Source organism: Talpa occidentalis, unplaced genomic scaffold, assembly GCF_014898055.3.
Source record: "Talpa occidentalis isolate TD23 unplaced genomic scaffold, MPIMG_talOcc4v2.1 talOcc4.14, whole genome shotgun sequence".
NCBI classification, from domain to species: Eukaryota; Metazoa; Chordata; class Mammalia; order Eulipotyphla; family Talpidae; genus Talpa; species Talpa occidentalis.
The window spans coordinates 85,777,483-85,804,362 of record NW_023601433.1 but is presented as its reverse complement, the minus strand read 5'-3'; the positions used below and the strand labels follow the sequence as shown (position 1 = coordinate 85,804,362).

Here is a 26,880-nt window from a genome sequence, read left to right as displayed (position 1 = left end):
TGATGCCAGGAGTGCAGCTGACTTCCCAGCAGGCACCAGTTGGAAGATAAAAGTCCTAGTTTAAACAAGATTCCTGGGAATTACTTAATGTAGTAAGGAAGCCACAAAAGAGAGTGAAGATGAAAACAAGCCTATTTAAATGCACCCCTGAGCAAGCCCTTCCATGTTTAACTGCTAAACTACAGACTTAAGGTTTTACAGCTCCTCATATATTGCTGTGGCAAACTGGCCCCGCAAATGACAAACTGTCTGGATATAAAAACCCGTGACACAAAGTAGCACCATGGTTAACAGACACTAAATGCCTCCATTCATCAGTGTCATCACGACTGACTAGCCTGACCTTATCCCCAGCAATGCGAAAGCTCTCTGCTCAAGAGCTGGCAACCGGAAGCCTTCACAGCAAGAGAGACAGTTGAGCAATGTGGTCACACAGTCATCACACCCTCCACCAAGGCTATGAAGCAGTGGGGTAAGCGTGTGTATTTCTAATGCAAAGTCTTCATTATGGGGAAGGGTAAGTGAGATGACGTTATTTAACGCTTTTACTTTAATTTGCGAAACCGCTACTTCTATTTTCTACACTCAAAAATAACTTCCATGGAGCCTATGAAGTGCCTCTTTACCTGTTTATAGAGGTTTGAATAAGGCTTTTCTCCTCTACCGTCCAATTAATTTAAGGCCATGTCCATGGCTGAATTTTTAAAAATTAAAGCCCTACCGAAAAGCTTACCCTAAGTTGGGAAACGCGCGCGCACCCTCACGCCCAAACATCTCACCACCTCGGCCACCCAGACGGCTCCGACTCGCTCCCGAACCCGCCGATTCAGGACACCGGCTTAAGACCCGCCTGAAGTCAGGCGTCAAAACCAAAACGCTCAAACTAAGAGGCCTTCGCTTTCTGGTCAGAAGCGGCGCCCGCCGCCCGCCGCCCGCGCCGTTGCAGCCAGCACGGGCGCTGGACTGAGCGACCGCGCGGGGCGCCGGCGTCCCGAGTCCTCCGAGCGGCGCGGCGGCGTCTCCGGCACGAGTCGTCGCGGCCGCCTGAGCCGGCGAGGCCGCGGCCGGGGGCCCGTTTCCCGGCGGCCCGAAGCAGGGTCGCTGAGACGGAGCCGGGTGTTGAGGAACAACTTGATTCTGGTTTCGTCGGGGTGTGACGCCGGCCGGCGGCGGCGGATGTGGGGGATGTGGGGGGGGTGTGTGGGGTGGGGGGGCGGCGCCCCACCTACTCGGGCTCGGCGTCTGCCCCGCGCGTGTGGGGCTGGAGCGGGCGCGCGGCTGGCGGGAGGTTTTCCGCGCGGCCGCGAGGAGAGGGGACGCCGCCCGCAGGCCGCCAAGTCCCGGCAAGGGCAGGCGTCCCCGCTCCGGCTCCTCCGGCGCGACGCCTCCGGGCCGGGCAGGGCCAACCCGCCAGCCGCGGGGCACCCGTCTGGGGAACGCGCGCACGAAGCGGCTGGGGGCGCCCGGGAGCGGCGGGCTCGGCAGCCACAGGGCGCCCCCCGCCCCGCGGCCCAGTCCTCGACGACCCCCGCGCCCCAGCGGCCCCGGGACGCGCGCTCGGGCGTCGGGGCCTCGGGCCGGGCGCGCGGTTACTCGGGGTCGCCAGCCGGGAGGCAGGTGTCCCGGCTCCCAGTCCTCGCTCCGCGGCCACCGGCCATCCAGGTGGCCGCGCGGCCGTCCGGCTCCCCCGCGCGCTTACCTGGCCTCAGGGCCGACCTCCCGCCCCGGCTCGGGGGGAACCGGAATCGCCGACGCGCGGGGCGTCCGGCGCCACCTGGTCTGCGCACGCGCCCTGCTCTCGCCGCGGCCCCCGCCCCTCCTGGAGACTCGCGCTCACTAACTGCGCATGCGGGAAGCTGAGGCGTTCTTCCCGCGTGGCCGCCGTCATTCCCAGAGAGCCAATCAGATGTGGGGATTTGCCAGCAGCCCCGCCCCTCCTTATTTCCCAGGCCTCGGACACCGGCCTCGGGCGCCGAGGGCGGGACCGGAAGGGGGAGGTCGCCGAGGGCGCCAGGGCTCGGTCGTCTCCGCCCCCTGCCGAGCGGCCAATCGCGGGCGAGACGCCGGGCGCGCGCACGCTCCTTCGAGTTTAACGGTCGCGAGGGTCCGCGCGCCCGACCCTGACAGAGGCAGCCGGAGCGCCGGCCAGGTAAGCGGCCGCCGGCCTGCGCGGTGCTGCCGGCGGTGGGGCGCAGAGCACGGGCCTAGACGGCAGCGCCCCGGCGACCCCGGCGCGGCTGGGCCGGGGCCAGGGCAGGGGTCGGAAGGCGGCGCAGCCCCGGCGCGGGCCCGCGGCGTGTGGGGGAGTGGGCGGCTGCCGCCCGCCTTTTCAAGACTCCGTGCCCTTGAGTGACACCCGCGCGGCCCAATCGCGGGGCGCGGGCTCCGGGGGCGGGGGGCTTGTGGGTTTCCCTCTGGGCGCGCGGCGCCCCCTTGTTTTCCGGGTCGCGAGGGCGGCGGCGGCGCCCGCTGGCTGCTCTGCGGCGCCCCGCTCCGACCCGAGAGCCCCCGGCCGTCGTGGGCTGGCTGTGCGCGCGAGCGGCCGGGTCGGGCCCGAGGGCCCCCGAAACCATCCCGCCGTCTCCCCGCAGCCCCATCCTCGCGGGTCCCCTGGTCGGCTCCCCTGCCGCGCGCGCCCCCCGGCCTGCTCCTCCCCGCGCTGCCCTTTCGCTGAGGAGCGGGGGGACCAAGGGCGTCGTGCCGCGTTGCCGGGGAATGTAACTGTGTTCCGGGGTCCACGTTCCGTGGAGGTTTTGCTTCTTAATTTTGCATTGCGTTTTGCAGCTTTCACTTATTTTTTAATTTCTTGGGTTGCCCCTTCCCGCACTCCTCCCCGCGACGGCTGGAGACGGGAGGCCCCGTGGCCCTCCGGGTGGCCTTGGGTCTGGGCCTCTGCGGCCGCGGCCGCGGCGGGGCGGGCCGTGGGGGACGGGGCGCAGATCCCCGTCCCCGGGGAGCTGGTGTTTGCCCGGTAGGAGACCACGGTGATTTGAGTCGAGGTATTTTCGTTGCCCGTTGGGAGGCACAGCCCCCTGCTTTTTCAATACCCCATTTGTGGTTGCCAGTGGGCTGAGCCGCTGGGGAGAAGTCCATTGAGCTAGGTCGGGTTACCCGCCGCTTTCTCACCTGGCCCAGGTTTTGCAAAGCCCTGCTTTGTAAGCCCAGTCCCGGGACGTGGGACCGGGGTACTGGGTGCTGTTCTGCGCTGGCACCCCGGGAACTTCTCGTTTTTAAACTGCACAGATTTTATTTTTCTTCTATTTTTCCATTGGCTTCCTTTTTGTACGTGAATTCCCCCAGAAGGAGGCATGTTGTTATAGCCAGTTTTCCTCTCTACACCACGACTCAGTTAACCTGGCAAATGGTTTGTTTTTTGAGAAGTAGTGCATGCATAGAGCACAACAGGCTGTGTCGTTGAACATTCCTTCCCCCCCCCCCCACCTTCCAGCCAGCCGGGAAACCACCATTGTTAACACTTTAACTGGGCATGCCATGTTCAATACCCCGTTCCACTGCATCTGATGACGTTCCTGCTGTATAAATGACCGAGCATGGATACTTGCTGGAGTTTATTAAATGAACAAGGCATGTAAGTATTCGTATTGGTACATAGTAGAACGTCCAGAACCTCGATCATGAAACACATAAAATTTTGACATATTACTTAAAAAAGATGCTACTTTTGCAAATCACTCTTACTGTGCATTTTAAATTGGGATGTAATTCACATACCATAAAAATTTTAACACCTAAGTGTTCACTTCAGTGGTTTTTAGTCTGTTCACAGTTGTGCAACCATCACATTGTAGAACTTTTCTTCATCCGCTTTCCTCCCCCCAAACCCTCATCCAGGGTAGTCATTCCCCTTCTGTCCTCCCTCAGTTCCAGGCAGCTTTCGGTCTCTAGCTTGCTTGTTCTCGCTATTTCCGAAAAGTGGGATCACGCTTGTGGTCTTCTGCTGGCTGCTTTTATGTAACATCATGTTTTCGGTGCTCATCCACATCACCGCCTGGATGAATACTTCCTTCTTGTTATGGCTGAAAAATGCTGTTAGGTGGATGGACCTAACAGCTTATCCACTTGCCAGTTGTTGGGCATGTGGGTGGTTTCTGCGTTTTGACATGTACCAACCGTGTTGCTCTCCTTACTGTAGACTTGTATGAAACGATCAAAGTTTCACGACCAAAGTAGTGAAAAGACAGTTGCTAGGTTTAGTGGCCTTTTATAGTAGTATTTTCCCCCCATCCATTTTCAGACTCTCTTGGGAGCTTAGCCTATTTCCCAGTTCTGAATGTTAGCATCTGAAAATGCCTGTAGATGATGAAGCAGCTGAAGAGGACTCGGATTCAATTTCTTCAAACAGTGAAAGAACCTACATTTCCAAATAAGAGAGTATAACAGTTTCTGTACACTATGGAAGATTTTGACTTGGTGAAAACCTTACCCAAAACTTCATCTTCTGTAGACTATGATATGAAAAATCCCCCCCATTCTCTTGGACTGAACTTAAGTACTAATAGGTAAGAATGGGGAAGATAGGTATTTTTAACAAGGTAACCACAAACAAACTAACTTTGTGTAGTTTATAATATAGTCAGACAGTGTTATAGTTACTGATTTACATTAAAAAATTGCAAACTGTGATCAGGAACTGTTCAGAGACAGCTGTTTAAGATGTTTAAGAATAGTATTACCATCTTCCCCAGAGATATGTATAAATATTTTTGTGTGAGGAATGTCTTGAAAAGGAGCTTGTTCTGCTAGTTGTAGTTTTTCTTTACACTTTTTTTTGCTTTTGGTAAATTACAAGACTTATCTTTACATTTAGTTGCCTCAATATTATTTCTATATTTTATTTTTTATTAAGATTTATTTAATACTCACACAAGAGCTGTGGTACAGGCCAGAGATGCTGAGTGTGAGAGGATTCACCAGAGACAGAGTGGGGAATAGAACAGGCAGACTGAGTGAAATACACTGCTGAGGAGCAGCGGGCGAGATAGGAGAGGTCTGCTGCTCCCTGGCCGGCCGGGGATCGAACTTGTGCTGCAGAGGCTTCGGATTGCTTCATAGTGCGGTGCTTAACCCCTTGTGCTACCAGGGAGGCCCCTGTTTCTATATTTTAAAGTTAGCAGTACAAATAATGTTTAATATTACTCAAATTCCTCACTCATATGGAAAGTAGCAATTAAGTTGAATATGAGGAAGTCAGCAAATAGACGCTGTCAAACCATGCATTGTATACATCTTCTTTTTTACATTTTATAAGGACAGGTTTATTAGGAAAAGGAGAAAAAGAGCATCTGCATAGTCAGAGGTAGGCAGAAAGCTGCCTCTCCATTGTATACCTTTTCTTTTGAAAGTGTCCCATCTTTGTTTTCAGCCTGTATCCTCATTTTGTGCATAGTCTGACAGGCTTGATCATTTGATTTCTAAATTTACAGTAGGTTGAAAACGACAAAGGAGGGGCTATTAGAAAGGAGACCACCCAGGGGCCTCCCCGGTGGCGCAGTGGTTGAGCACTGGGTTGCGAAGCTGTCCGCAGCCTCTGCGGCGCGGGTTCGATCCCTGGCTGCTCCCCGGCCACCGGAGGAGGGTCCCACATGGCGCGCAGACCTCTCCTGCCGCCCGCTGCTCCTCTCAGCAGTGTGCTTTGGTCCTTCTGCCTGCTCTTCTCTGCTCTACTCTGGCTCTGGTGAATGCTCTCACCCTCCTGCGCTTCTGAATGTACCCAGTGCTTGTACAAATAAATAAATAAATCCTTCAAATAAATAAATAAATAAATAAAAGTTACTCTATATTTAAAAAAAAAAAAGAAAGAAGACCACCCAAAAGAAGCAGGCACAGGCCATGGAGACAGCAGCCGGGCCATGGGTAGACGGCCGGTGTCCACCGCAGCCAGCCTTGAGGGCAGTGGGCTGTAGATAAATGAATGAATTCCTTAAAGATACATGTTCATTCTCTGCTCTCAGAAATAACTTAAGGCAGTTTACAAGAATTTATAAAATAGAAGGAGGCAGGAATGAAGGTAGGTGGAAGGGAGAGCAATGCCACGTGGGCAGCGATGGTGAGCGCTGTGCCCACTTGGTGGACGCTGGTTTCCGCCGTCATTTGGTGGCCCCTCTGATGCCCACTTCTACCAGATATCTCTTGGGATATCTGTGTTTGGTTTCCTTGGAGGAGCCAAAATTGCCTTTCTTATAAAAATTGTGTAATCCAACTTGCCTCCCTTTGCACTGTGACTGGCAGTTCCATCAGCCAAATTTAAACTTGGAGATGACACAGCCCCTATGGACAACATACATGATCTTTCCCTGAATTCTTACTAGTATTTCTCTGATCCTCATTATTTTATAGTTATTTTCATTAGTATTATCTTTTTAAAAAATAAACCAAAACAAAGCAACATATCAATAAGTGAAAATGACCTATGAGTGACTGGAATTTAAACAGATTTTAATGTCTTTAATTATGCTTAGTGTTTTTATAAAACAAATCTGAAATAAACTCATCTCAAGTTTGGGAAAGCAGTCCTGGAAAGAATCAGTGCTATTTTACACCCTGAATAGGCTAAATAAGACTGAATATTTGCTGCTAATTTGCTTGGCACAATTTTTATTCAAAGACAGTGCAAAGATAAGCATCAGCTTATCACCCCAAATTAGAGGGAATCCAATTAACAAGATTGACTGTAATTCTGGGCAGTGGGGAAAGAAAATCTGTAATAAAGGCTGTTCTGAAAGTACGTTACCCATGCATTAATCCTCTGGAGTAATTTAGATGGAAGAGGCGGGAAATTTTTATTATTATTTAGCAGATACTAATTTTCTGCTGGTACTTTGGAGTCGCCTCTCACTTCTGAGGAACGTCTTTCTGTTAAGTTCTTTAAAAAAATAAATAATTGAATGCTGTTTGTCTTTTTGCTGCTATTTTCCTTGCCTGGTCAAACTGGTGATCAGATTTTCAACAAATGAGGTGCTATTAAGAAGGATTAAATATCAGTGGTTTTGTACTGCTCTGTTAAATCATGAACTGCTGAATTATTCAACACTTTGGTAGAATGAAGAAAACCATTTGAATTATTTATGTTTCAACAGAAGTAGTCCCCACCTTAGTACAAATGGGGTGTCCTCTTTCTCAGGGAAGACCACACCGTCTGTAATCCAAGGTACAGTAGAAGTCCTGTCCTCTTTAATGCAAGAACTACAAAACAGTGGAAAGGCTGACGCGGAACTTTGGAAAAACTCTGAGGTATTTAGTTTTATTTTACTTTTGGGATGAATAATTCTCTTTTTAAATGTATCACAACTAAGCTCTAAATTATTAGGCACTCACATCCTAGAGAGCATGGTGCTTAAGTTACTGCTGGAGTAAAGGGGCCAAGTGAGTAAATCGGGGAATAGTATTGGATAGACATGAGAAAGACAGTCAGACATACGTTTAACAGTATACTCATGATTAGACATGCTGATTATATCTAAAATGTGAACTAAAGTATTGTCTTCAGAGAAATGAGAATTCCAAAAGCACTAATATTGTTGCTGATCCTAAAGTTTTAAATCACTTGTACGAATTGTCATCCCTTTGTAAAACTGTTATAGGGCAGCCCCAATACAAAATGGGGTGCCTGACTGTGGGTCCTCACCCACGGGCTTAAAAGGACTTATCAATGCTCTACTGCAGGCACACACAAAAGGTTAATAAAAGGTTTATTGACAAGGGAAGGGCAAATGAGGAAATGTACAGCTCAGGCAGAAAAATGGGAGACAAAGTTTTAAATGCGTCCTACCCGATCCCCGATCAGGAATCCCAAATGGTGCTCTGAGAGCTGCCACCAGCCAGGAGCCGTGAAGCCAGGAGGCGAGTGACAGAGCGAGAGAGCCCCCAAGGCCCAAGTGTTTGGTTTTTATACCCAACCTGGCTGCTTAACTCCACCCTCAGGTCCCAGCCACCTTCCCTTTGGTGGTTACGGGATTTCTCTTTCCCAATGTCTTGATGACTTTGGTCTGGAGTGGGGGGTGGGGCCCACAAAGCCTGTATGGGATTAGCTCAGGACATCCTCTCCCCCTAACAAAACCAAGACTCTTTCATGCCCGATCATATTCTTGATTGTGATATGTGAGTTGCACTGACTTCATGTCAGTGGTTTTTTCCTTTGGTTTATAGGTTAAATTGACATAAAATTTAACAGTTAAAAGAATATATTTAATTTATGCCTAAGAGAGACTTGACAAGGATAGATTTCGTAATGCTTTATAGAAATGTATAAAACATTATATATTAACATATTAAGTTACTTATAGAGCAGTAGATGTTGTTTTACACGTTAATCATACTTTTCAAACTATATTGTGTTATTCTTCAGAATGTAGAATAAATGGGATGAAAGATTCCCTAGTCTGAGTTAAGTAGCAAGTACTCCTAAGCCTAACTACTTACAGTCATTACCTATAGTCATTATAAAAAATGACTATTACTGTAAACATAATGAAAATTGAATTCTAATATTGATACTTTAAACGTTTTTTCCCCCACGACAATCAGTATGTGCTAATGCCAAAGACCTATAAAATGCCACTGTGAAATGACAATTCAATGGAATGTTAAATGTCCCCTAGTATAGATTAGCTTATAGTACTGAACGAACATCCTTGACAAAACTGAGGCACTGGCTCAATGTACTCAAACTTCTTGCCAATTCAGGTTAATTAGAAATTGTGATTTTTAGTATTTTGAAATCAACATCTTAGAATCAGAATATATTTATGAATTTAAGACACAGCATTTATAAACCAGGATACTTGCTAGCTACTTAAATCTTTTAACATTGAGCCAGTTTCTTACTTTCTGGCTTTTTTCTTTTTTATCTGTAATATAATGTGATTGTTTTTATTATTTTTGGTAATAACTGATAACTTAGTTTTTGTGATGTAAACATGGAATTGATCAGTGAAGCATTTAAGATATTTCTTACTTTTGATCTGGTCATTTCAGTAAAATTACTTGATGTAGTGCATTTTTGTAGCATAGAAAACCATCTGTTTTAGTGCAACATTTTAGAAAGAATGGTTGGGTGAGGACTGTGAGAATTGTCCTGCGTATTACGGTTTCACCTTCTTTTCGGAATAAAGAAGGTCTGATTTTTACCACTTTTGGGGATCACATTTTTTTGTCGTTTTTTTTTTTTTCTCCTTTGTTTTGTTTTTATTCTATAAGAAGTATGTATTACTTTGATAAGTTAAAGCATTGCCACACCTAAAAACAAGCAAAATTGGACTTTACAAGAGCAACACAAGAGGCAACCCAATTTTATTAGCCCCAAAGCCCTCTTTAGAGAACAATTTTTTTAAAAGATTTATTTATTTATAAAAGAACCGGGGTACAGGGGCCTCCACTGGTGGTGCAGGCAGTTGAGTGCAGCACTGTGAAGCTGTCCGCAGCCTCTGCAGTGTGGGTTCACTCCTGGCCAGCCGGCGAGAATCCCACATGGCGCGGCAGACCTCTCCTGTTGTGTCCGCTGCTCCCCTCAGCAGTGTATTTCACTTAGTCTGCCTGTTCTGTTCCCTGCTCTCTCTGGTGAATCCTCTCACCCTCCCGCATGTCTGACCTGTATCGGGTTCTTGTATGTATGAATAAATAAATCTTTAAAAAAAAAAAAAGAACCAGGGTACAGGCCAGATGTGTGAGAGGGTGAGAGGATTCACCAGAGACAGTGGGGAACAGAACAGGCAGACTAAACGAAATACACTGCTGAGGGGAGCAGCGAACGAGACAGGAGAGGTTTGCTGTGCCATGTGGGTAGCTCCCCAGCCGGCCGGCTGGAATCGAACCTGCGCTGCAGAGGCTGTGGACAGCTTCACAGCGCCGCGCTCAACCTGCTGCACCACCAGGCAGGCCCTAGAGAACAATTTTTGAAATATTAACTTTTATTGTCCTGAAATGAAATACACAGATAAAATAACCTCTCTGTCCCCACTGAAAAAGACTCCGTATCATGTCCTGGTTGTGGTATAAAGGAGGATACAAGTTCTTTTCTTTTTTTTCTTTTTTTTTTTTTTTTTGTGGGACCCTCGCCAGTGGCCAGGGATTGAACTGGCGCTGCAGAGGCTGCGGGCAACCTCGCAACCCAACGCTCAACCGCTGCGCCACCAGGGGAGGCCCTCTTTTCTTTTTTTTTTTGTTTTAAGATTTCTGCGTACAAGAGCTGGGGTGTAGGCCAGAGGTGTGGGGGTGAGAAGACTCACCAGAGACAGAGTGGGGAAGCAGAACAGGCGTATGGGCTGAAATACACTGCTGAGTGGAGCAGCAGGGAGTCAGGAGAGGTCTGCTGCACCCTATGGGTTTCTCCCTGGCCGGTGATCAAAGTTGTGCTGCAGTGGCTGCGGAGAGCTTCATAGTGCTGAGACCTAATGCCTTGCCGCCATCAGGGAGGCCCTAGAAGTTATTTTCTTTTTCTTTTTCTTTTTTTTAAGATTTATTTATTTGTATATACAAGCACTGGGTACAGTCAGAAGCGCGGGAGGGTGAGAGAATTCACCAGAGCCAGAGCGGGGAACAGAACAGGCAGACAGACGAAATACACTGCTGAGGGGAGCAGCGGGCGGCAGGAGAGGTCTGTGCCCCATGTGGGACCCTTGCCTGCGGCTGGGGATCGAACCGGTGCTGCAGAGGCTGTGGGCAGCCTTGTGGCCCAGCGCTCAACTGCTGCACCACTGGGGAGGCCCTGAAAGTTATTTTCTATAAGATAATACACATTCCAACACCCATGCTCTCGGGGGTTCCTAAGCAGAGGACACAGCGTTGCCACCGAGCCTCCCACCAGTGCAGCCCCTGCTCATGTCACTAACCCAGCACTGTGTGGGCCCCTAATATCCTGAAACAGGGATCCCTTCTTCTGATGAAGGGCTGGAATACACTTAAGCTCTTGGCAGAGGCATTCCTGGATGATTAGTGACTTGAAAATAGCAAAATATTTGGGAGTGGGAATCAGATGTCAAGTGTGAGTGGTGTGTCGCAGTGCGGGGTGTTCACCAGGCCAGACTGCAAGGCCTGCTTGGGGCACAGCGTTGGAAACTCTCAGGTGAATACCCGAGTTCTCCAATAGCCTGTAAAATACAGGTCCTCTAAATCACTTTAGTTTACAATGAATGATCATCCTCAATAATTAAGTGACTGTTATCCACTGCACTTACAGCTTTCTTAAGTAAGTTTATTTAAAATTAAAATACTAGTGATAAAACCTAACCTAATTAGTGGAAAAAATCTTTTTCCACTAATTATATGCTGGGTAAGCTCTGTTCATTTGTATCCTAAATAAACAAAGGTTGTGAGTTATAAGGTTGTGATTAATGTAAATGTCTCACACAGTGTGAAGCCATTTTTTCCCCCTTTTTTTAAAGATTTATTTATTTATGCATACAAGAGCTGGGGTACAGGCCAGAGATGCGGAGGCCGAGAGGATTCACCAGACAGGGTGGGGAACAGAACAGGCAGGCCAACCAAAACACATTGCTGAGGGGAGCAGTGGGTGAGACAGGAGAAGTCTGCCTCGCCATGTGGGTTGCTCCCTGGCCAGCCGGGGATTAAACCCATGCTGCAGAAGGTGCGGACCACCCCTTAGTGCGGTACTTAACCCCTTGGGCCACCAGGGAGACCCAGAAGCCATTTTCTTGTATGTAAATTGTTACTCTGTCATGACTGTGGTTTAGTTTTATGTGAATAGTAACTTTATCAGGTTAAAAATAACCCCTAAAAGGTTGCTTAAGTTTAATAACTTAGTAAGAAAACTATGTTGCTTGATTTTTTTTTTTTTTTTATTTCGATTAGCAGAAAGTACAGGGGCTAAGCATACCCTGGCAGCATGTCGTCCCATTTTGTTAAGGGCCTCCCAGCCCCTTCCCACCGTCCAGCGTGTTAGGTGATGACACCAGCGTGAAACAGTCACTTGGGTGGCATATCCGTGTGCCCACTCTTTCCTCGGCCTAGTGTCCTGGGTGCTGGGTAGAGGAGCCCAGGGTGGGACACAGACGTGTCACTGAAGTGAACAAGGGAGCTCATTCAGGATGGGGTGAATGCTGTGGAGGAGACGCAGGCTGGCGGGAGAGGAGGGGGTGCTTAGGGATGGTTTGGGACTGAAGAAGGAGACGATGAAGATGACATTGCAGGGTGGGAGAAGCAGCCTTGGTAAGGACTAGGGACAGAACTTTCCAGGTAGAGGGAAAGGTCCTTTGGTGGAAGACAATTGTGGTGTGTTCAGGTTGCTCACAGGCCAGCGAGGGAGGCTGGTGTGTGTCCTTTGAGGGACAGAGAGGGATGAGGTGGAGTGTGCGGGAGCCAGATGACCAGGGCCTGGGGCAGGACAGGCCCACCTGGGCAGATCCCAGCAGGGTCCACTCAACTTGGTGGCCGAGTCTTGGGGTGGGCTATCCTCTCCAGAACCCCTCTCCTGTCATGTTTGGCTTTGCCTGGCTGAGCATGCTAACTAACTGCTCGTGGGGGTCAGGATGGACCAGGACCTGGGTGGCTGGGGAGGGGCTAGAGGCAGTTCCTTGGGTTTTCAGAGTCTCTTTCTCAGTCCACTTGAGCTGGCAATGTCTCACTTTAAAAAGGGTTTTTTTACTTAAAGAGCCACTAAATTAGAGAGTAGGTTCTCAGGATACCATTTTTTTTTTCCTGTTTTACGATGTGGGGTTCTTTTTCTGGGTTCAAGTCAGTGTTTAAGAAAATTCCTTCAAGGACCTCCCTGGTGGCTCAGGGGTTAAAGATAGCTATTGGCAGCCACTGCAGCCCAGGTATGATCCCTGGCAGGCCAGGGAGCTGACCCACAGGGCGCAGGAGACCTCGCCTGTCTCCCCGCTGCTCCCCTCAGCAGTAGATTTCAGTAGAGCCGCCTGTTCTGCTCCCCACTCTGTCTCTGGTGAATCCTGTCACCCCCTGCACCTCTGGCCTACACCCCAGTTCTTGTATGCATAAATAAATAAATCTTTTTAAAAAATCCCTTAAGGAAAGAGGCATGAGGAAAGAAAGCCAAACTTCAGCCAGCTGTAATGTGCTCTCGGGAAGGGCGCAGGTGACATCCAGGTAAGGTGCCTTCAAAAAACCAGACTTGCCTCAGCCACTAGATTACTCAGACCCACCTCACAATAAGAAAAGGGCCGCATGCCTGCGAACTTGTAGTTTTGCCCTAAATGTAGTTTGCTACCTCCTTAATTCAGCTTACAGATTTACACTAAAAGTACATTTTAAAAAAGGGCTGTTTCTCATCTGTGAAATACATGATGAAAAATTTTTAACTATTTTTTATAATTTACTAGACCGGGTGGTTACAGTTATTCAGTTTGGTGGAAAAACAATGTCAAGAACAAATCGTCGCCCAGCAGGAGCAGTTCCACAGCCAAGTTCAAGTGAGTTGTCATTTATATTGATTCTTTATATTTTAAGATTTGCAGAAGAACCAGTTCATACTTTTCATTAATTTTGTTTGTAAAGAAAAGACATTTTCAGTGTAATAGCTCACATTTTTAACAGTATTTTCACATTTATAAAAACGTGAAGTTTAATCAGTTTTCTTACCCACGTTTGTCACTTTATTTTCAGCGTATTCAGGAGGAGATCAGAAATTTAGTCAAGTTGCAGACATGCAATGCTTCCTGGGCTTCCTTTGATAGTTCTTTAAACAGACAAGTATCTTCAGAAAGTCCAATGGGTTTTTTTTCTGAAAACAGTGAGAGAAATGAATCTGTCATCAGTTACCCTAAGTCCCGAGAACCTGAAATGCAGCAAGAAACCTCTGCATCCCAGCCAGACTGCAGCGTGGACGGCGGCTCTGTGAGCAGCGGGTATGGTACCTTCAGTGTCTCCGAGCTAAACACCTGCAAGTCTGAGGACCGTAAGGAGTGCATGGAGCACAGAGAGGGGGCCCTGGGACCGCATGGGACCCCGGCGCTGCAGGCCCAGCCACTCACGGAGGCTGCCACAGCCACGAGTGGCCCCACGCGGGCTGCCGACGACTTCTGTGCACCTTTCAAGGAAGATACTTCCATTTTCCATGGTGAATTTGAACACGCTTTTCTTGGTGAAAAGATTTCTGAAGTGTACAGTGGAAAAACAAACAGGTGAGTAGTCTCTCCGTCGTTTGAAGGCAAGTTTTACTTGTTTATTGCACTTTGAATCCAGTAAGTAAAGCTTCTAGAGGCACTGCGGTGGAATGAGATGTGTTTGAAGTTTTGCCATGAGAATCAAAGTCTTTTTATTTGCTGCCTGAGGAAAGTCGAAACAAATGACCACACTGTGTGCTAATGACTCTTGACTCTTCTGTTCGTGGTGCTGTGAGATTTCTCAACCCTCAAGGTGGAGGCCTGGTCGGAAAGCGGCTCTTCTCTTCTCTAGTCACAGTAACTTGCTAACATTCAGAGCACAGGGTTGTGTCTGCCGTGGATTTTGTCAACACACAAGCATGTGCTTTGAAACCAAATTATATCTAAGTGTGCACAGTTCTCTGTTTGTGTCAGAAGAGATTTGGTGAGTTTAACGACATCTGGATGGGCCCAGAGGACTTCTTAGTAAAGGAGACTGAGGCTGAATGTTGTCAGAGCACGTCGTCTACCAGAACCGTGCAGCCTGCCCTGAGTGTGCATTGCTGAAGGAAGCTGCTTGGCTGTAGCACACAGGGCATGGCCCTCAGCAATGCTAGTCCTGGGCTCTCTCTGGGAGCCGCCCTGGGGCCCACGGTGTGTCGTGTTCAGGCTGCGCACCGCCAATTGTTAACCTGGAAAATGAAACTTAGGTGAACCAATAAAAACCCATCCTCTGCTATTTGAAAAGCAACTCGGAGCGTTTTGCCTGGTACAGCGACTCCTGGTGTTTAGTTTCATGTGAGAAGTTGGCATCTCAACAGAGTGATTTGTTTTTCTCTTTTTAAATAGTAAATCTGTGACATCATGGGCTGAAAAGCTGAAGCAGAACCAACCAAAGCGAGCACACATGGAGGATTCAAATCCCACCCTCGGGAGCGAGGAGGCCAGGAAGCCCCCCGCCGGGAAGGTAGGCAACTCTGCCACTTGCCCACCCCCTAGGGACTGTTGCCCCTCCTTGGTTTCGTTAATTTGTTCCACTGACATCTCTTCCTTTTGGTGTCTTGAAGTTTTGGAAACAATGACTGACTAAGAACTGAGGGATAAAATCCTGTCGAAAGGAGCCATTTCTTCATAAGGCACTCCTCTCCTGCCGCTCCCCTGCTTCCCTTCCCCCGGCCCTCCCTGGGATACAGGCTTCTTGAGGTCCCTGTCCTTGGAAGCTCTGGCCCATTAAGGACGGTGTGCCCTCATTTGGTGTGATGGCCCGAGGGCGCTGGAGACGGGGGTGCAGCCTGCTCTTTTCATGGAGTTAGGCTGGCTGAAAGGGAGAGAGTTTCACCTGCACTAATTTCTTCACTTTTACCTTGAGTGAAACTCAGTCTGGTGGAGACTTTCCCTCCTCTACTACACTTGGGTTTGTGACCCAGACCCTGGTGGACACCGGTTTCCTTGTTGTCTTGTGTGCTGTAGGCCGGCGCTCTCCAAACCATGCTGTGTGTTAGAGTCAGAGAAGGAGGTCCAGGAGCACCCACCTGGCCGACGACCCCAGGGGTCTGCCCTCAGCTGTGAGGGTGCCACCGGTGTCGGAGAGCTTAAACACTTTCAGGGGATTCTCGTGTGCTGCAAAGCTTGGGAGCTTCTGGTCTTGCCCACTGGCCCGCCTCTGGTTCTCTGATAATCCGGCCCAGTGATCAGATGCACCGAGACATGCCCTTGGGGACAGGTTGGCCGATCCCTCCCTCCTGAGTGTCCTGGTGCTGTCAGGGGGCAGAGGGCAGGGCTGTGAGGAGGAGAGGGTCCCTTGGAGTTTTCCTTTTATTTCCTGGACAAGTTTTATTTTTCCTTTATTTTTTAATAGGGTAATACTATTTTTGGTATTGGGGGAAGTCAGTGCTGCTTTTGAATTTTAAGTGATTTTTCAAGTAATGGTGTTGGTGAATTAAAGGCAGCACGCCTGAGTCATTTCTTTCTGCAGAATTGAATCAAATTCTGTGGATTCACAACAGTTGGAACTTTCCTCTTTGTTTCATTCCTCCTCTTCTGCCATTGTTTTTTCCCAGTTTTAGTAGAGCCCAGGGAATCCTGGTGATCGGAGTTCTCTTGGGATTCAATTTTCATTTACACGATGCTCGTTTATTTTGGGTCCTAGCTATTTTGTAACGTCTTGAAATCTGATATTGTTGAACATAAGCACTTTCCTTCTTTGTCTCCTTGGTCCTTTGTCTTGGACAGACTGCCTGTCCCCGGGCTCTAGAGGCATTAGCTGGGCTAGAGCACTGTGCTCCACACACACGAAGCTCAGTGCTTTTCACAAGTTCCGTCCTGTCCTTTCCATTAAACACTGGTCCTGTTTTCTTCAGCTAATGCCTTGTTTGCTCAGAAGATACAGAGGCAGCCTATGAGGTGAGCCCCAGCCCCTCCAGTGCCTCCAGCCCCTCCAGCGCCTCCAGCCCCTCCACTCTGTGTTGGCAGAGTGCACCAGCCTTTGCACGTTAAACTTGAACAAAGGATAAATGCTACTCGGGATATTTCTTTGCCTTCTGCAGTCATCCTCGCCTGGTCTGTTAAGTATGGAGGCTTGGCAGGCATTTCAACAGGCAGGAGTTTAGAAGAGATGAAAAGGTGATCTGGGTTTTCTTGTTTGATGAGAAAGCAGCTGAGCAGCACCTTGCAGGCTGGGGGCACCCACTTTCTTGGTTGCGGGTGGGGTGTGCTATCTGCTGTCTCACGTGCTGCTCTTGCAGTGGGTCCTGGGTGGTGGTTAGCAAGTTCAACTTCAGTACTTTAGCAGGAATTAAAAGTTTGATGGTGGTGGAACTGACGAGAAAAATTCCAGTAAAAACAGTCTTCACTTACCTGCTTGGGAACAGTGAGAGTGACAGGGATGGCGTGAGTGAGACTAGCTCAGGCTTTTTATGAGAATTGATGGTAAGGAAGAGAACAAACTAGCAAAACAACAAGAATAGTCTCAGACCCTGTGACTGGTATACTGGTTGCCAGAGGGGATAGGGAGACAGGGGTTGAGGGGGGATGGCAATAGTGTGGGGGTGAGTGGGGTGTGTGCACATACGGTGGGGTGAAGCTGCACTTCCGCACTTACATAGTTACATAAACTAGTGACAAATCAGCAAAACTTAAAGTTCATGTTAATTATTGCTTTGTGGTTTTCAGAGTTAATTTATATTGTATTATTTTTAAAGATTTATTTTTTAAATTTCATATATGCATACAAGAACTAGGGTGTAGGCCAGAGGTGCCGGGGGGAGGGGGTGTGAGAGGATTCACCAGAGACAGAGTGGGGAGCAGTGGTTGAGACAGGAGAAGTCTGCAGTGTGGGTCAGCTCCCCGGCCGGGGATCGAACTCGTGCTGCAGTGGCTGGTGACAGCTTCATAGTGTTGAGACTTTACCCCTTGCGCCACCAGGGAGGCCCAATTTTTATTGTATTTTTAATGATAAAAGAAATTATTATAGTTTTTACAGTAATTTCTATACTAAATGACTTTAATTCCAGGCACCTCAAATTTCCTTTGGAAGTCCGTTTTCATTCTGAACTCATTAACATCTGCTCTCAGTTTTCTCCTTCTAGCTCCAAAATAAACTTCTGTAAATCACACAGGAAAAGAAAGTCCTTCACTGTTCATTGCTGTCATTTTGCCTTCTGGTCGTGGGGAGATTGGGGAATGGGGTGGATGGGAGGGTGAGGATGGGCATGGGGTGGGGGGCCTGCTTTCCCGCAAGTCCCCAAGGCTTCTCAGCGTCTGGCTCCACATCATCTCCCAGTTCTTGGGCAGCAGCTGCCCCCAGGAGTTTCAGCTCTTGGCTGACGATTTTCTCTCTTGAATTGTAGTCTGATTGCACTGCTGCTGCCCGTCCACGTGCTTTTTACCTCTGTAAGCCAGAGGGAAGGCCACAGGCTTGGACGTCTGATTCAGGAGCAGGTATGGCGTGTGTGTGCTGCGCTTTGAGACTTTATCTTCTTAAGGTTTCTAGGCAACAGCTGTCTGCATTTCTCACGGCTGATAGTCACGGTTTACTTGGGGGGGGCTTTGCACACGTGCTGTGCATGGTGCTCCTTGTGGCTGGTTTCCTTCCTTAGCTGATTTAAGTTCCATAAAGATTGAAAGAAGTGGTTTTGTAGTTATTTCAAACAGCTATAAAAATTGCCTCATCATTTTTCAGGTGCTCCAAAACGAATTAAGAGATTCAAACGCTCACAACCCACTCTTGACTCTGTGGCGAACTTATTTTAGTCGTGAAAGCTTTACCTAGTGACTCCTTCCCCCCACAGCCCCACACGCAGCTGACCAGGGTTAGCCTGGCCTCATGGAACTCCCCAGAACCCCCCACTCTGTCCGCCTTCACACTGTCACCCTCCCAGTGCCCCCATCACCTCCTGCAGCCTCTCACAGCCTCCCTCCTCCCCGCACCCTTCCACCTGCGCTCAGAGGTGGCCATACTGACCCTTTTTAAAGGTAAGTGAGATCAGTGGCTGCTGCTCCCCGCCCTGTGGAGGCTCTCCCCAGCTCCTCCGGAGAAGCACACGCCGCGGGACGGAGCTGGCTAGCTCCGAGGCCTTGCTTGCTGCTTCCGTTCCTTGCTCTGCTCCAGCAGGAGGCCGTTTGCTTAGACATACTCTCATTTCAGGGCTTTTGCCCTGGAATGCTCCCCTCCCCAGAGGGGCCGCTTCCTCATTTATTGCTAAGGTGGTACCCACAGATTGAGCCCTGACCACCCCCTGCACACAGCTACATGTTCCTTTTTACTGGAGTTTTACCTTATCAGAGCGCTGACCAACTTCTAAAGTACCACCCACTAAATGCGTGTCCTGTGAAGTCCTGTACAAGCCACCATGTAATGCCCCACAGTTCCTGTCCAGCCTGACACAGTAAATGCTCATTAAATGTTTCTGAATTATCAAAATCTTTTTATTGATTATTAGTCATAAAGACATGGTCATCCTTTAAAAATTTATTTAACTTGCACTAGTTTATTTTCACCTTCAATAAGACTATTTCAGTGGTAAATACAGGGTCATTGAGTCAGGACTCATGGTAAGGAATTTCGGTGTCATTTATTGGAAAAATTCCCGTATCTGGATAGGCAGAAATGAGTTCTTTTCCAAATGTAATTTTCTTTAGGTAAGTTTTTCTCGAAGCCACCTTTGTTCTCTTTCCTTACTCGTCTCTCTGGGTGTGTGTCCACACTAGGATCGATCTGCTGGGCGCTGGAGGAGAGCCACACACGTCCCCGTCTGCCCCGGACTTTAGAGGAAGCCTTCGCACCACCCCCTGAGGAGTTGTCTGAGAACCAGGTAGCTTAGATCACGTGTGAGTGTGAGAGAGCAAGCGTTACACAGTTGTAGTTAAGGACGCCATTTCATTGTTAATTTTGTATTTTTCAGTTTGTGACATATTGACAAAAGTAGGCCTTGGAATCATGTTGCCTGCTTTCGAATTCAGTCTCTGCCTTTGTGATCTTAGCAGTTACTTTAAAATGAAATTAAAAATGCCTCGATCGTGTTTTCTGAAATTTAGTGCTTATTATTTTAAATATGGTGGGAGGTCTTACAGATGAACTTTGTCCCTATTCTCAGACCTGGTGTTGGTTTTTCCTCCTGTTACACCCGAGGAATGTAAATATTTTGTTTACTTCGGAACAAAGAAACGAAGCTCTCAGTCTGAACATCGGTGTCCGTATCTCACTTCTGCGTTTTGATCAGCTGATGAAAGTGTAGGGGGGAAAGTAGGGGTCCAGTCGGAGTAACCAGGGGAACTGTGACCTGAGTGACAGACAGATGGGGCAAGGGGCTGCTGGGGGCCTTGCAGGCGTCAGGATCCAGGGACAGGGGAGCCAGCCTCAGTCCTTCAGCAAAGAGGGGAAAAAGAAATGTAAAGAGAGGGAGTGGGGCTGTCAGGGCTGCGGTCCCAGTGCTGCCTGGCTGCAGTGTCAGGACGTTAGGGCGCTAATTTTCTCTAAATTGTCTTTTCGATGCCGTTGATTTTTTTTTTTAAAGATTTATTTATTTATGCATGCAAGAGCTGGGGTACAGGCCAGAGATGTAGAGGCGGGGAGGTGGGGTCGGTTGAGAGGATCCACCACAGACAGAGTGGGGAACAGAACAGACAGTCTGAAACACACTGCTGAGGGGAGCAGCGGGCGAGTCAGGAGAGGTCTGCTGCGCCATGTGGGTAGCTCCCTGGCTGGCTGGGGATCAAACTCGTGTTGCAGAGACTGTGGATTGCTTCATAGCGCTGTGCTTAACCTCTTTTTTTTTTTTTTTTTTTAATAGAGGCATGTTTTTTTTTTTCTTTATTTATTTGTTTGCTTGTTTGTTTGTTTTGTTTATACATGCACTGGGTACAGTCAGAAGCGCGGGAGGGTGAGAGAATTCACCAGAGCCAGAGCGGGGAGCAGAGCAGGCAGAAGGACCGAAGTACACTGCTGAGGGGAGCAGCGGGCGACAGGAGAGGTCCGCGCGCCATGTGGGACCCTCCTCCGGTGGCCGGGGAGCAGCCGGGGATTGAACCGGCGCCGCAGAGGCCGCGGGCAGCCTCGCAACCCAGCGCTCCACCGCTGCGCCACCGGGGAGGCCCTGTGCTTAACCTCTTGCGCCGCTAGGGAGGCCCTGATGCCATTGATTTCAAATGGCCTGTTTCTTATTCCACCAAGAAAAAAATTTATCATTTAGACTGATACAGTGCCTCCTTATCTCTTAAGAGTTTATACTTTATGCTGATGGGAAGCTTGTAGATTTGAACCTTCATTGTTACTACATAACTCTCACATGAAAGGGAAACAGGAGTGAAGCAGGTGTGTTAGAACTTCATGGCAGGGACTGCCACTCCTCTCTGCACTCTTGGTCTCTGTGTCCCACATCTGTCCTCCTCTGGGCCCTGATAAGCTTTGGTGATGGGCATTTCTTTGAAAGGGGTAAGGGTCTTGGAGTCGAGTTGACAAAGCCACACAGGACTAGCCTGCTCTTGACTGTCTGGTGGGGACTGTTGCTGAGTGTGGCTGAGCCACTGTCCCTAAACACTGCTTCTCAGGGCTGCTGCTGTCCCCTCTGGGCTTTCCTTCCAAGCTGCTGACACTGGTTGGCCAATTTTCATGGCTTTGATTTTTGCTTATGAGCAGGCAATGAAGGTTATGTCACAACTGCTTCTTGAATGAAGAGAGTTGTAAGATGCCACTGATTACAAGAGGCACCCCCACTTCAGAGATGAATGTCTCCTCACTTAATATGAAAACAAAGAAGTCATGAAGCAGTGAGAAAGGGTCCTGGCTTTACCACAGGCTCTAAGGGGAATAACTGACGGCTCACCCGGCTAGCAGACAGGAATCCTCGGCTGCCAAAGGCTGTAAAGCTTGAAAGGGCCTTTAGGTGGTTGGCCTATAAAATGTAAGATTCCAAAGCAGCAGTACAGAAACTGGTAAATTTGAAGAGTTCACATTTAACAAATTAATGCTTTTAGTATATACAATAAAAAGTATAGTTATCTTTTTCACAATTACAAGGTTTATTTAAAAAATGTTAATTCATGGTAATCTGCTGCCTGGTAGGGTCTGGAGATGAGACTGGAGTTCAGAGCTACCCGTGAATGTTGTCTCGGTCTTTAATCCCGCTTGAGAGAGTGTCTATAGTTTAATGCGAGGCCTGGGGTTAAACAGTGCACCACACCCTGTGTGGGTCCCCTCTGCGATAATTTATATGCAGGGTTTAACCTTTGGAGCTCAGAGCTCTTTGGAACCTTCCAGGGCGGTAAAGCCCTGATTTCAAGATGCAGAAATGAGGGTCAGATCCTCTTTTACTCATTAAAAACAGGGCTCATTTTCTTTGGGTAACATAGTAACGCATTTTTGTCTGCCAAGTCTTTGAGAAAAAATATATATAGATGTATATATGTACACACAAAATGGCATTGATGAGGGGTTCTACCAGGTGTCCCCTTGAGTGAAATTTATCTGGCCAGAAGTTCTCGTCCAGCTTCAGATGTTTGTTACAGTCTCTTCTTACCTCAGCCTTGGGTTTTTATTCTGAGTTAGGGGTGACCAAGGATTTTAACGCTTCGGAGTCCTCATGGGCTGCTGAATAACTTAGGTTTAAATTGCTCCTCTAATTATTGATTGATTGGAGATATGAAAAAGTTTCATTATGAGGGAGACTCGTAATAGGTACTGACTTCCAAACCTGTGTTATGAATCTGATGGTCTAGATTGTCAATGTATTTAAAGTCTTTCAAAAATATTTTCGCGGTGCTGATCTTGATATCAGTTAGCTTATTGTTGTCGATGCCATTTAAATAATTTTGTTTCATATCTTTAAGTTTAATACTGGTAATGAGATGACGCTACCATCACTGAAGGAAATTTATCATAAAAAACAAAGGGAAAACAAGCAGTTCCCTGAGAGGAACCTCACTTCTGCTTCCAGCCCAAATCATCCGCCAGAGGTAAAGTTGTCAGCACTGCTCAGTGACATGAAGGCGCTCGTGACTCTAACTTTTACCTTCAGCTTTACTCCCCCAGCAGATCTTAAGCCTACTCGCTTATAAGCCAGCAGAACGAGATCTGAGTTGAGAGGGAACCTTCCCGTTGTTCATCTCACTTCCAGGTTCTGACTCTGGACCCAACGATCCACATGAAGCCACAGCAGCGGGGGGTGGGGACTCAGCCCCCAGACTTCGGGGATGCCCTCGACGCTAGGACAGCCTTCTCGCCAGACTCTGTTCTAGAACCCAGCATGTCTAGCCACTCTGATATAGACTCATTTTCACAAGCAAGTAACATCACTTCTCAGTTACCTGGATTCCCAAAATATCCTTCAAATTCAAAAGCTTCGCCAGTGGACTCCTGGAAAACTCTTGGCTTCCAAAACGGAAGCAGGACCAGTTCCCCCTTTGCTTCTGCGTGCACCATCACTGGTAGCGACACCTCGGTCAACACCGTGGAGGAGGGAGACACTGTCATGGTAACTGCAGCCTCGGTCGGTCAGTCCCAGCTTCCAGGTACAGCCAACAGTGCCCCAGAATGCGTTTCATTGACTTCCCTGGAAGATCCTGTCATAATGTCTAAGTATGTATTTCAGTGACTGGCTTGTAATGTTAATAGATTTTCTGTGATGTCTACTTAAATGATGAAAATGATTATTAATGAACTCAGTAATGTAGAAAATCTTAAATTAAAAATAGCTATAGATAGAGCACCTAAAAGTTATGTCTTTTTTTTCATTTTACTATTGTCAACTTTCGTATTAATATATTTTCTGTGGGTGTGCAAAGGAAAAACCGTATATTTTTGCTTTTGAGAATGGTTGTGTTCTCGGTTTCTCTTATGGGGCAGGGTGTGGACATGTATTTTCCTAATGATATTTTTCACTCTTGCCAACAGGATTAGACAGAACCTCAAGGAGAAGCATGCTCGGCACATAGCAGATCTTCGTGCTTATTACGAATCAGAAATAAATAGTTTGAAACAGAAACTAGAGGCAAAAGAAATTTCTGCAGTTGAAGAGTGGAAGAAAACCAATCAAATTCTGGTGGACAGGTAAACCTTGCAATTTCCCTGTAAAATATGTCTCTCTCTCCTTGGGTGTGGCTTTTCCCCCACGGTACTGCATATGGTGACCCAGGACACTTTGAAGACATGCTTTGTATTTGAAAATTTTAGCACAGAAATGGGTTTACCTGAGCAAATCTTCTGATGATTTGAACCAGTGCCTCCTACGAAACTGATAACTGACAGGAGGCCATTTGTCTTGTGTGAACAAAACACGTTGAGCAGATTTTGCACATGCAGAGCCGTGTCCTGTGGGAGGATTGGTACTGGTTAGGGGTTCCCTGAAGTGCTATGGCTGATGTCCTGGGGTGGTCCTCAGCCTTAATATCCAGACGTGCATATCTCTGAAAATAACTGCCGTTCCCACAAACCTGTTTAAACAACCAGGAGACTTGACACTGGAGAGACTCACTTAGCTCATTGGAGCTTTCACTGGTATTTGTAATAGAGTATTTGCGACATACTTTACCTTTTCTTTTTGCTTGTGAGGGTTGTAGCTATATTTATTGCTCCGGAACCTAAAACAGAAAAATCTAAAACATGAAACTTTGTGGGTTTTTTTTTAAATATATATATATATATATATATAGAAAGAGCAGGTTTATTAGGGAAAGGGACAAGTTTGCTGAGAGAGGCCTGCATGGTTGCAGACGGGCGGCATTGAGGAGAGTGGCCTCCACTGAGGGAGGTCAGTGAAGAGAAGTCCCAGCAGGTATAGGTCATGGGCAGGCAGGAGGCTGCTGCCCTGCAGAGGGAGTGAGTGGGTGAAAAGAAGCACCTGCATAGTCACAGGTGGGCAGTGGGAGAGCTGCCCCGAGCCTGTGCAGAGACTGCACTGATACAGTCCTTTTCTCTTTGGGAGGGCTCACTCCTCCGTGGAGTGGCTGCTTGTTGCTGATGTTGGGTAACAGGTAACACTAGAAAGGGACCAGAGATTCCAGGGTGGGCCCAATCTCCTTATCTTTACCCTTAGGCCTGTGCTCTACTCCCTATAGCAGTCTGATCCTGCTTGGGTCTCCTGCCTTGTGATAAGGCACTGGTGCCTGAGGGTCACGACCTCTGCAGCTGGGTTAATGGTCATAAAACATGAAACTTTGTAAGCACACATCCCATTAACCTTGAGGGCAATGCTGTCAGTTCTCATCTTTTTTGTTTTTTAAGTTTTTTTTTTTTTTTTTAAGATTTATTTGTTTATTTATACAAGTACTGGGTACAGTCAGAGACACGGGAGGGCGAGAGAATTCACCAGAGTCAGAGTGGAGAGTAGAACAGGCAGAATGAAGAAGTACACTGCTAAGGGGAGCAGCGGGCGGCAGGAGAGGTCTGCGCGCCATGTGGGACCCTCACCCGTCGGCCAGGGATGGAACTGGTGCTGCAGAAGCTGCGGGCAGCTTCGCAACCCAGCGCTCAACTGCTGCGCCACTGGGGAGCCCTTAAGTTTTTTTTTTTTTTAGATTTTATTTATTTATACAAGAACTGGGGTACAGGCCAGAGATGCAGGGGGGTGAGAGGATCCACCAGAGACCGTGGGGAATAGAACAGGCAGACTGACCGAAGTATACTGCTTAGGGGAGCGGCAGGCGAGACAGGAGAGGTCTGCTGAGTCATGTGTGTCTCTCCCTGCCCGACCAGGGAATCCAATTCATGCAGCAGAGGCTGCAGATTGCTTCATGGAGCGGGGCTTAACCGGAGACCCGGTTTTTCAAATTTTTATAAATTTTTTTTCTTAGCTTGTAGATTATCTTTCTATAGTTACTGTTCCCCCACATGCCACCCCACTCTCTGTGTCTCCCTCCCTTACCTCTCCCACTCTTCCCTTGATGCAAGCTGTGGATTGATGTTCAGCCCAGGCCTCGTCTTTTCTGGGAACCTTGTCCCTTTCCTGGGCGAGGACCTGGACTGGCTGTCCGCTGAAATGGCATCCCGAGACTTAGCTAACATTGGAGTACTTGTTTCTATAATACTTTTAAGGGAAGGGACTTTAGATTCTTTTTGTTTTTTTTTTTTTAAGATTGATTTATTTATTTATACAACCCGGGTACAGGCCAGATGCATGGGAGGGTGAGAGGACTCACTAGAGACAGCGGGGAACAGAACAGGCAGACTGACGAAACACACTGATGAGGGGAGCAGCGGGCACGACAGGAGAGGTCTGCCGCGCCATGTGGGACCCTCGCCGGCGGCCGGGGATTGAACCAGCGCTGCAGAGGCTGCGGACAGCTTCACAGCGCAGTGCTCAACCGTGTGCACCACCAGGGGAGACCCAGGGACTTTAAATTCTTACTTGCTTAGTTTCGATCTATGGTTTTTAGATGTGGCCAGTTGGACAGTGCTCTTAATGAAGCTACTAGTCGTGTGAGAACTCTTGAAAATAAGAATAACTTACTGGAGATAGAAGTGGTAAGTAAGTACTCTGTTTTTTTGCTGTTGTTCTAATGACTTAATGTTAAAATTTTTAAAGTAAAATTTAAGGATTTAAACCTAAATTTTAGAGACAAATGATAGCTTTGCCGTAGTATTGGTTGTATTTTGTTTTCTCTTCAGGATATCTTACTGCTCAGTAGGTCATATTTGGAGTACTTCTGGCTTCATATGATCTTACAAAGTGTTACCCTTTAAAAATTTCATTTTTAGTTGGATTAATTTGCATAGCATATAACTCACCCTTTTAAAGTTACAATCCCTTAGCTTCGTTGTATTCAGAAGGTTTTGGCCATCACCACAATCAGTTTTAGAACATTTTTCTCATTCAGAAACCCACCTGGACCTTTCGGCTGAGCCCCACCCCACCCCGACCCTCCGCCGCCCCCAGCAGCCGCCTCTCTGTTTTCTGTCTTTGGGTTTGCAGCTGTGGACATTTTGTGTCCTTGCAGTCCCGCGGCATGTGGCCTTGTGGGCTGGGCTTCTCCCAGGCAGCACCGCATCGAGGCTCATCCTGTGGCCTCAGGGGTCAGGGCATCTCAGGCTGGGTCGCTCTGTGAGGGCAGATGTCATTTCACCCGCACAGCCGTTAGGGCGGACATGTGGGTGTCTGGGCTGTTGTGAATCTAATAGTGCTGTGAGCGCCTAGGTACCAGATTTCATGTGGACCATGTCTTCCATTTCCTGGGTGTATTGCTAAGAGTACGTTAACTTTGAACTACTTTTTTCATTGGTTACCCAGTTTTATTATTCTACCGATGATCTTATAAACAAGGTCTTGGTGGAAAATTCCAGTTATGTTCATCATATTGTCTTTAATAATGTTTG

At 48.0% G+C, this 26,880-nt stretch overlaps 1 protein-coding gene across 10 annotated transcripts; it reads left to right on the top strand.

The window, feature by feature from the left end:
* On the top strand, window positions 1-26,102 carry LOC119244205 (M-phase phosphoprotein 9-like). Of its 10 annotated transcripts, none has more exons than XM_054695345.1 (12): window positions 2,045-2,149; window positions 3,449-3,589; window positions 7,142-7,251; window positions 13,314-13,403; window positions 13,597-14,114; window positions 14,925-15,042; window positions 17,924-18,014; window positions 19,284-19,387; window positions 22,401-22,526; window positions 22,688-23,148; window positions 23,464-23,619; window positions 25,944-26,102. In XM_054695345.1, the coding sequence occupies exons 2-12, from the start codon at window positions 3,577-3,579 to the stop codon at window positions 26,065-26,067; spliced, it is 1,911 nt and encodes a 636-aa protein (XP_054551320.1). In that variant the 5' UTR covers window positions 2,045-2,149; window positions 3,449-3,576; the 3' UTR covers window positions 26,068-26,102. The 10 variants fall into 10 exon arrangements, with proteins under 10 accessions (XP_054551316.1, XP_054551321.1, XP_037365762.2 ...); XM_054695342.1 differs by having other exon boundaries at window positions 7,098-7,251; XM_054695343.1 differs by lacking the exon at window positions 2,045-2,149 and adding an exon at window positions 2,674-2,750 and having other exon boundaries at window positions 7,098-7,251.
* The last annotated feature ends 778 nt before the right edge of the window (window positions 26,103-26,880 follow it).

Coding starts and splice junctions, on each gene's coding strand:
- LOC119244205 (XM_054695340.1), top strand. CDS start 4,414: ATGGAAGATTTTGACTTGGTGAAAACCTTACCCAAAACTTCATCTTCT. Junction 13,404..13,596: donor AGTTCCACAGCCAAGTTCAA/GTGAGTTGTCAT, acceptor CTTTATTTTCAG/CGTATTCAGGAGGAGATCAG. Junction 18,015..19,283: donor GACGTCTGATTCAGGAGCAG/GTATGGCGTGTG, acceptor TGTCCACACTAG/GATCGATCTGCTGGGCGCTG.